At 42.5% G+C, this 10,536-nt stretch overlaps 1 protein-coding gene across 1 annotated transcript; it reads right to left on the minus strand.

Moving 5' to 3' along the window:
• Nucleotides 1-6,277: 6,277 nt before the first annotated feature.
• On the minus strand, nt 6,278-7,222 carry LOC143803809 (olfactory receptor 5V1-like). Its single transcript, XM_077281575.1, has one exon. The coding sequence runs from the start codon at nt 7,214-7,216 to the stop codon at nt 6,278-6,280; it is 939 nt and encodes a 312-aa protein (XP_077137690.1). The 5' UTR covers nt 7,217-7,222.
• Between the last annotated feature and the right edge of the window lie 3,314 nt (nt 7,223-10,536).

Raw genomic sequence — 10,536 nt, forward strand, 5'->3', positions numbered from 1 at the left:
GAATTAATGCAGAGTGGCATGACAGAAATGAAAATGTCTATTTTTACCACCTAAATGCCTCTAACTTCTGAACAGATTACTACAGCAGTCAGACTGTAAGGCCGCTATTTGGTCATGTTATTTAGAAAATGGGGTGCTCACTATTCTGTATGGTGCTCAGGAGAAAAATAGAACATCAAAAAAAAAAAAACTCCAGCACACAAAAATAGATGAAGATAGTAAAGTCATGAATTTATTGAGAATTCCAAATAATATTTCAATGACGTTTTTCCGTCAGAAGGCACCGCACACGTAAGAAAAAATACAATACTCTTTCGGTAATATTCAACACTTCACAGGCAATTATTTCAACGTTTCGGCTATTTAGCCTTTTTCAAGAAAACCTGTATATGTATCAGTGACGGGGATCCAGCTGCACGTGGTCCGTGATGCGGTCATGAACTGACATGGCAAACATCAGGACCACACAATCATGATCTGAGAGCACCAATTTGGATAAAGAGGAAGCCCCCACATTCTGTTAACTATTTATAATGATGTAGTCACTACTGACAGCAGCATCTAAGGGGTTAAACAGATTTGGATGGTGCAAACACTGATCATGGCTGATACAGCAAGTTGTCAGCTAGAGTGCACAACTGACAGCTGCTGGATTGTCACCTGTATGGGGAGGCTATTCTCTTATATCTCAGGTCAGTTAAAAGATGTATTGGCGGTCATTAAGGGGTTAAAAGGGTTGTGGAAATGATGAAAGTTCTTTGACGTCACTTGTGGTTCTCAGTCATAGGTGACCGACACTGCTTAAAGGGGTCCTCTGGGAGCGATGGTGCTGCAGCAAAGATGGTGTCGCTTACCACAGGTGAAGCCGTGTTCCCAGGGCTCCCAGTGTGTTTGGCAGGGATGATGAATGCCGGCGAATAAATAGAGGACACAGGGTAGCAGTCTTTACCTGGTTTACTGGTGTTAAACAGAATCAGTCCAGGGTACCGGCAACAGGTAAAGATGGAGTCCAGGCAGCCTGAAGAAAGGTGGAAATCCCCTTGACAGGTCAGTTTGGGAGCCTTCCACTATGCGCTGGTCTGTGGTCCCTTGCTGCCTGTAGTTATCTAACAAGGTCCTCTTTCTTCCCTGTCTAGGGACAGTACCTGCACGGTAGGCAACTTGAGCCGTATCTTTTGGGGTCACTGTCCACAGTGACTCCAGACTCTGATTGCTGCTGTACCTTAGGTATTAAGTGGGCAAGTCCCTTTTAGTTTCCTGCCCTCCGGCTCTGCCGTGGGACCTGTAGTTCCTCACGACCTCGGGCTCTTGGTGCCCGGCTTCTGCGTTCAGCTTAGAGAGGTCCAGTCACAGCCCTCCTCTTAGCCCCTAATCACTCCTCATTTGCTCCTTCACTGTCTGCTACCAACTGTCAACTGTCTGCTTGTCTGCCTAGCAACTGACTCATCCTCCCGACCAGAGAGAGCAGCTCCCCTCAAGTCAGGTGCAGAGCTCCCCCTTCTGGCCTGGAGTCAGAATGTGTTGCATGTAAGGTTACCTGCAAAAGGGATTCCTCCTGTCTCCAGGCATGGCATTACCCTCCCAAAGAGGAAGGCAATACCACTGTGGTACCTGAACTCCTGGGGTGCCACACCTGCTGAAGTAGATCTCAGTTGCCGCTAAAGTTTCTTTACGATTCTTGTTGCCTTGTGGCTTCCAACGCCACATTAGTTCTGCTCCTTTCGAGAACTCTGCACACTCCCTTCTCTGTTTGACTAAACTGAACTTCCTGAAAAATGTCTATCTACCCCATTCCCAATGCTCCTACCCACTATGGGCCATCTTAAAGTTAACCCTTGCATAGCTGTCTGTTTTATTGTTGCTGGGCAAAGTTTAACCTTTCACCCAGTTCTGCACAAGAGTAACAAAGATGATAGTGACATCTTGAGGCCGTTAGTTAGTACTGCAGTCCACGGGGAAATGAACACTTGTTACCACAAGAAAACATATTTTACACAACAATAACCATTAGCATTGTGCCTCAATGTCTTCTGGGGTGGATAAGACTCATTGTCCACCCTCTTACACTATGAAAATTAAAAATGTATATAAATATATACATAAAAGAAAGCACAAAAATGAAAGGGCAGATTAGGTAGAAACTTCTTCAAAGTTGGGACTTACCAATAACTGTAGCACATTCGTATTGGCTCATAGTTATTATGGGGACTGCCAGGAACAGTATATGTTTATGTGTTTAGAATCCTCCTATTGGCAGATATTGCTAAACTCTGCAGTCGCCAAATAAGTTTACTGTGCTATATATCTGGGACCAGAAAACATATTTTACAATCATATATTGAAAAGTAAAAATATTATGCTGAAGGGGGCAATAATTATAATATTAACTAGATTGTGGCCCGATTCTAACGCATCGGGTATTCTAGAATATGCATGTCCCTGTAGTATATGGACAATGATGATTCCAGAATTCGCGGCAGACTGTGCCCGTCGCTGATTGGTCGAGGCAACCTTTATGACATCATCGTCGCCATGGCAACCATTATGACATCTACGTCGATACTGTGCCTGGCGGCCTCGACCAATCAGAGACGCGGGATTTCTACGTCGATACTGTGCCCGTCGCCGATTGGTCGAGGCCTGGCGGCCTCAATTATAAATATAATATATATAAATATATATAATAAATATACAATTATATATATAGATAGTCTTTATTAATAGTATCTGCATATTCCGCACCACATTACAAATCAGAGGGACAATATACTGATAATATCAGACATTGCTGAGTAACACATTATCCAAGAATTCAGACATTTGGAGTAAGTACCATGATGACAAGAACTTACAGTATAGGAAAAAGAGTGGTAAAAAGTGCTGTACGAGTATTTTGTGGCCCTGCTATCTGTTATATGGTAGTACTTTGCAAGCTGCATGAACCAGTCATCAGCCAATATCTGTGTGTATACAGATATAAAGTGGTATTGAATGCATGGAGCATGAGGAAAAAAAAAAGAGAAGACTTAGATTACATACTGTATTTGATAGGCTTGTTTAAAAAGATCAGATTTTAGGACACTCCAAAAACCGTGATCATTGTGAATTAACCAGATTGTTTGGGGTAGTACAATCCAGAAACCTGCGGCACAAGAAAATTCTTGGAGACAGGAGTGGAAGGTTAAGATTTAGCAAGATATTTGTCTTAGATCATAAGCAGAACAGAGAGTATGCGTAGGATGTCAGTCAGAGATGATGGAGGAGATGCAGCGTGGTGAAGTACTGTGAAGATGATGATTAAGGTGGTAGATTGAGATGAGGAGGAGATGTAAAGCGGTGAAGCACTGTTAACAGGACAAATAGGGTGGTGGACACAGATGAGGGAGGAGATGTAGGGTGGTGTAACACTGTGAAGAGAACAGGTAGGGTGGTAGACAGATGATGGATGAGATCTAGAACAGTGCAGCACTGTGGAGAGGACAGGTAGGGTGGTAGATAGATGATGGATGAGATCTAGAACAGTGCAGCACTGTGGAGAGGACAGGTAGGGTGGTAGATAGATGAGTGAGACGTAGGGTAATGGAGCACTGAGGGGAGGACACATAGGCTGATTAACAGAAATGAAGAGGAGATGTAGGGCTGTGCATTATTGTGGAGAGGACACATTGTGTGGTAAACAAATGAGGAAGAAATGTAGGGCGGTGTAGTACTATGGAGAGCATGAGAAAAACAGTAGACAGTCATGAAGAAGAGATGTAGGGCAGTGCAGCAAAGTTGAGATGTAGAACAGTGAAGCACTGTGGGGAGCACAGGGAGGGTGGTAGACAGAGAAAAAGGGGAGATGTACAGCATGTCAGTGCAGTGCCCCAGGGTCCTGGTCGTTGCAGTAATATCATTCTCCTTTAGGGGAGAGTGGTGTTACGTTTGGAGGCAAAGAAAGACAACTGAAATCCAGGTATCACAAACATGCAACACATGTTCGCACTCCAGGCCACCAGGGGGATCTATGCTCCTATTTATTAGGGCACTCTTCACACTTAGGTAAAACTGGTGGCCTGGGGAGGAAGTTAGTGAGTTGCGGGCTGAGCTTGGCTCAGGTAGTTGGTCCCTGGCAGGAGTGGGAGCCTGTCAGAGGCCAAGACAGAAAGACACGGGGCTGTGCCTGCCCTAAGTGAGGCAGCTCCTAAGAAAGAGACACGAAAAGAGAACTGTATTGTAGAGAGGGTGAAGAAGTCATAGCAAAGGAGTGGATACCAGGAGGAGTCCTGCCCTACACAGGCTGCCTCCTTCTGAGGCGCAGGATCCCGGTAGCCGGAACACCGAGGGAGCAACAGTCCTTTATGCCTTGCTCCAGAGACCGGCAGGACAGCTAATTTCACGTTACTGATCTGCCCCTACACCCAGGAGGCAAGGTGGTACTGCTTAGAGGCTGGGGCATCATAGAGTCCCTGTAAAATGCCTCAAGCCACCGGTCAAACGGGTTTGTCCTATCCATCTGGGGGACTGAGAGAGAGAGACATAACATCTGTGAGGACCTTATGAGAAGCTTAGCAGTAAGGGACTACAACACCACGGCGCTAGAGGAAGACTACTGATTTCTACCTGGGCTGACGTGCAGACTGGACCTGGTCACATCCGAGTGCTCCCCTAATGAGGTAACTGACACCGGGACAGCGGCTGTTTGCCTTATATTCATGTGGGTGTTCAGACCTTTCATGGCCGTACTGGCCTTTGGGTTAATAGTGCAAAGGAGGTTTACATGATATTGGTGCACGTATAGCTTATTCCCTAGAGAGGTCACTCTGGGCATTTAGTATTTCTCACCTGGTCATATGCAGAGGTCCATCACTTGAACCCAGTGTGGTATATACATGGTCTAACGGTATACTCTAGTATATTGATTCCAGGGTATGATTTAATGCTATTAAGTGTACTTTACCCCTACAGGAAGCACTCTGACTCGGGTGTGTTATCCCTCATACATACATCTGATATATTTGGGAGCCAGTTGTTCCTAGTCTGCATGTCTTGCTGCATAGTAGCAGCTTTTTGCGGTATCTCGCACCATTTTTTCCACCATATAACATTTTTGTCTGGTCATTGTCATGATTTTAATATTCTTTTTTTTACTTCTAATAAAGATTACTTTTGTACTTTATGTGTCCAGTTTTGGTTGTCTTTTGTGGTTTCCACATCCTCTTTGATTTCTACCTGGACAAGGGGACACTGGACTTGCCTCCAAACAGGCCGGACTCTGCCTGCCCTGTGATCTGGTGCTCTGGACTGTGGATGCTGAAGCCTTCAGTAAAAGGTAAAGAGACTGCAACCTTGTGTCCTCATTCTTCACTGCGCCTCTCACCATCCACCATCTACACACTAGGAAGCCCTGGGGACACACTTCACCTGTGGGAAGGTATACCATCTAGCTGCCATAACATCACCCCAGCGTAGCCCTTAAAGCAGCGTCGGTCATTCTTACCAAATACACAGGTGGCGTCACGAACATTTCCCCTTTAAAGACCTTTCCCTTTAACACAGATGTCCCATGGGCCATGGACTGGGTCAGCCACCGTGACATCCCCCTGCGAACCGAAGGACCCGGTACCGAGTACCCCACTGCACACGGGGGTGCTCCATCAGCACTGTGGAAAAGATGGGTAGGGTGACAAACAGATGAAGAGGTGTAGGGCAGAACAGCACTGGGGAGAAGATGGATAGTGTGGTAGATAGAGATGAGGAAGGAAATGTAGGGCAGTGCAGAACTGTGGAGAGGATGGGTAGGGTGGTAGACAGATGAGGAAGAGAAGTAGGGCAATGCAGCGCTGGGGAGAGGACACATGGCGTGGTAAACAGAGATGAGAGAGATGGAGGGAGGTGCAGTACTGTGAAGAACTTTACGATTGAGAGTAATTAGTGTGTGTTGGATTCTTTAACGATTGGGCAACCAGTGCAATGACTGGTACAAATTGGAAGCATTAGAATAGCGATAGAAATATGAGCCTGCCTGTAGCATTCAAGATAGATTTGGAGAATTTAGTGAGAGGGAAACTGATTAGTTGTAAATTACTTTAAGAAGTGAATGAACATCAGGTATTTTTGCACATTCAGCAGCAGTAAATTCATATATTCTAAAGTTATTTTTCAGGTGCATGTGACATGAGCATGAATGTGATTGGAGATAACGTGTAGGTTGAATGTGACCCCAAGACAGCGGGCTTGCATGGCTGATCTATAGTCACATATTGGTATCAGTTACCAATAAAAATAAACTCTTATATCACAGATATTTTGTTAGCTTTAATTTCCTTCTCAATGATGATTTCACATCCCTGTTTTTTAAGCTGTAGATCAGCGGGTTCAGCATGGGGACGGCAGCTGTGTTAAAGAGGGAAAACAACTTATTGGACTCTAGAGAGTCTGCCGTGGTCGGTTTCAGGTATTGACAAATCAAAGTCACATAGAGAAGTATGACAACTGTAATGTGGGAGGAACATGTGTAGAAGGCCTTACGTCTCCCGGTGGTAGACCGGATCCTCAGTATAGAGGCAATGATGAATACATATGGAGTGAAGGTAAGAACGAAAGGTGTAATGCTTAAAAGTAATAGTCCTTCAATAAGGCTGAGGAGCTTTAAGGTGGAAGTGTCACTGCAGGTTAGACTCAGAAGTGGCACAAGATCACAGAAGAAGTGATTGATGATGTTGGATTTATAACAAGAAAAACTAGATAATAATACCACGTATGGTACAACTTCTATGAAAGATGTAACCCAACAGGCCATGGCTAACAGAGCACATACTTTAGAGTTCATGATGACGGAATATCGTAATGGCTGGCATATGGCAACATACCGGTCATAACTCATGGCCACCAACATCAGCAGCTCATTGCAAGCCAAGCAAGAAAATATGTAGAACTGTAGTATACAAGAAAGGAAGGAAACATTATTATCTCCTGTTAAATAGGCTACCAAAATCATATGTAGACTGATGGTGCTAGAGGAAATGTCCAAGATGGACAAGTTGCACAGGAAGAAATACATGGGAGTGTGAAGGTGATGGTCTAGGCAGACCAGTAGAAGAATGGTCCCATTTCCACCAAGAGTGAAGAGATAAATGAGAAGAACCAGAAGGAAAATAAGAGCCTGTAACTCTGGAAGACTTGAAATTCCCATAATGATGAAGAAGGTCACCTTAGTTTGGTTATTGAGATCCATGTATGATGCTGTTTAATGGAAGTGCTGAAACGAAGAACAACTCATTGGCAAGATGAAAATCTAGGGCAGAGTCATCATATGTGTTAATTAAGATATTTTTTTACTTGTCCTTATTTTAGAGCTAGCTGATTTTTAGTCCAGTTTATTAATATGGTGCATGATGAATCTGGTACAAATTAACCACTCCCTGACATATGACAGGGTGCTGAGCCCGCTCTATACACGGAGTGTGTCGGCTCTATTATACAGCAAGACCTTCTGCAAGAAACAATCCCTTACACAGCTCCACCGAAGGAGCAATAAAAATGTTATGGGCCTCAAAAACTGGCGACACAACCACCAAGTTATTTTTTTAAAGTTATGATTTTTTAACTGCTAAAATAAATTACAAAAAAAACTATACAAGTTTGATATCACCTTAATTGTACTTGTCTTGGAGAATCATTTTGCCAAAACATATTTGTCTTCCGTGGTTATATACAATGAATGCTATAAAAGCAAAACCCAAGATAAAAATGGCGGAATTGCTCTTCTTGTTAGTCAGTAAGTCACATGGTAATGTGAATGGAGTCATATAAGACTATTTCTTGTCCCACAAAAAACATGTCCTCGTACGGCTATGTTGATGGAAAAATATAAACAGGTCATGGCTCTTGGAAGACGAGGAGGAAAGAAATCACTCAGTTATGAAGGGGTTAGTTGCTTTTGTTTGCCCTTTTGCTTTATTTCTGCTTTTTTGTAGCAAGACATTTAGGTTGAACTTGATGGACGTGTGTCTTCTTTCAACTTTCTGTTAGTATTCAGACGTCCGTGTATCACAGTCCGTGTATAGACCGTGGCACTGATTTGCTGCGAGTCTTCTGATCCAAACTCGGCAGCCATAGGCTATGTGCACACGTTGCGGAAAGGTGTGCGGATTTTTCCTCACTGATTTTGGTAAATCCGCAGTAAATCCACACTGCAGATTTACTGCGGAATTACCACGTTTTTTGTGCGGATTCCACCTGTGGTTTTACACCTGCGGATTCCTATTGTGGAGCAGGTGGAATCCGCACAAAGAATTGACATGCTGCGGAATAAACAACTCAGCGTTTCCACGCTTTTTTTTCTACAGCATGTTCACTGCAGATTTTGTTTTCCATAGGTTTACATGGCACTGTAAACTCATGGAAAACTTATGCGAATCCGCAGCTGCCAATCCGCTGCAGATACGCAGCAAAATTCGCAATGTAGCCTTAATGTATATATACAATATACATATATGTAATGCTGTCACGTTTGGGTCAGGAGACCCACGGTCAATCTGTCCACCATGATCTGTGAAACTATGAAAATAAACTATGAAATAATCCTTTGAATAAGCTGTAAAATGTCAAAATTTCATATCCTTAACTGTGCACAAAAAAGAAAGATGACAGATCTTGTACTTCACCGGGTACCGGAGTACAATTGCTAACAAATTTTTATTTAGAAAAAAGAACAAATTACAAATTAGTTGAGAAAACCTGGATAATAAAAACCATGCAAACATTATCGAGCAAATCCAAAAACTGCTGAGGATTGGAAAAAACTGGCGCAAAAATGGTGCAAAAACAATAACAAATTTGGTGCAAAAATAAAGATGACTAAAATCTAAAATTTGATTGTAAAAAAAAAGGTGCAAAAAATGATGAAACACGGTCTTTGTGTGTGTTCAGTTGTGTGATGACCTCAGCAATCTGTATTGCTACGTTGTCTCCCTATATCCCAACTATGGACTGTTATGTTCCATTGGACACCATATAACAAATAATTGTTTTCTCATGAAGTTTGGCCTAAAATATTGAATATCTATGTAATACCATGGTCCCAACAGTAGTTAAGAGCAGTGTCTTGAGGTGTTCTTTGTCTACTTTTTTACTGGAACCCTCTATATAGGAAAACACAGCAGACTATGCTCACCTATAAATAAAAGGTGCACAGTCTTATACTAGTCCAGCACATGCCAGGACTCTTTTTTGACACATGCTGGGTGCCCACAGATACGTTTGGTATGTGTGCCATGAGCTTTTTCCAGATCACACACAGAACCAAGTGTGAGCAAAGCCAACACTTACCTGCCATTCAGATCATACATAATGCAATAGTATCTCTAAACCGAGCAGAGGATTTATTAATCTTCCAGTAAATCTGGGAATAAGTCTCCAAAGATGCAATAATCCCGTGAGACTAATTATTACCACATAAAAATAGTATTATAGCTAACAATAGAATATATCCGGTGTCTCGACTTTCTGAAAAACTACATATATTTAACATTTTAAGTCATTGGACAAAAGAAAAAAAAACAACTATAGAAAGTCATCATCTGCGGAATCACCTCCACACAGAAAATAAAGTTATTATGTTATTAATACTGCAATGTGAATGACACCAGAATAAAGTCCTCCAAAAAACAACTGGGATTGTTTTACTTTGTTCAACCCTTCCATCCCACCATAAAAAGATAATGAAAGTTAAGTGATACCTTGTTTGTACCCCAGAATGGTGGCATTTAATCCTTCCCTCACGGGGCAATTTTTATTTTTGCCCTTACATTTTTTCTTCCCATAACATTTATTTTCTGTCATCATGGCCATATGTAGGATTGTATTTTTGTAGCACGAGTAGTAGTTTTGAGTTTTATCATTAACTAACAATGTACAATGGAGTGAAAACTGGAAAAAATCCAAGAGCAGTGACATGGTAAAAAAAAGTAATTCTGACATTTTTTTGTTGGGTATTTTAGTGTTTTTTTTATGGTGTTTACCCAAGTCAGTACATTTACGACAATTCCAAAAATATCTAATATTTTTTTCATATTTTAGTAGCTAAAGTAAAATTTAAAAAAAACAAAAACAAAAATATATTCATGTTGACATTTTCTGAAACTTGTATTTTTTTTTTCCTTGTATGAGGGCTTGTTTTATTTGTGTGGCGACTTAGTACTGCAATGCATGCAGTATGTTCAGGGCTGACTCTGGATGAGGGGTAAGCTGGGAAACTGAGCAATTGCCAGGTACCCGCATCTCCAATGAGGCTCCCTGCAAAATCCTACACCGCTGTAAGTTCAGGAGGCTGGTAAGCCAGTGGGCAACCTCCCTTTATAAACTAGAAATTGTACTGATAAAGCAATTGTGCTTAAAGTTCCCCTGTCAGCAGGATTGTGCTCAGTAACCTACAGTGTCAGGTCAGCGCCGTTATACCGATTAGGCCGGGGTCACACGAGTGCAATGCGAGAGACTCACATGAGTCTCTCACCTCAATACCCGGCACTGCCACCGGCACTTGGACCGGAGTGT

This window comes from Ranitomeya variabilis, chromosome 2 (genome assembly GCF_051348905.1).
Source record: "Ranitomeya variabilis isolate aRanVar5 chromosome 2, aRanVar5.hap1, whole genome shotgun sequence".
NCBI lineage: Eukaryota > Metazoa > Chordata > Amphibia > Anura > Dendrobatidae > Ranitomeya > Ranitomeya variabilis.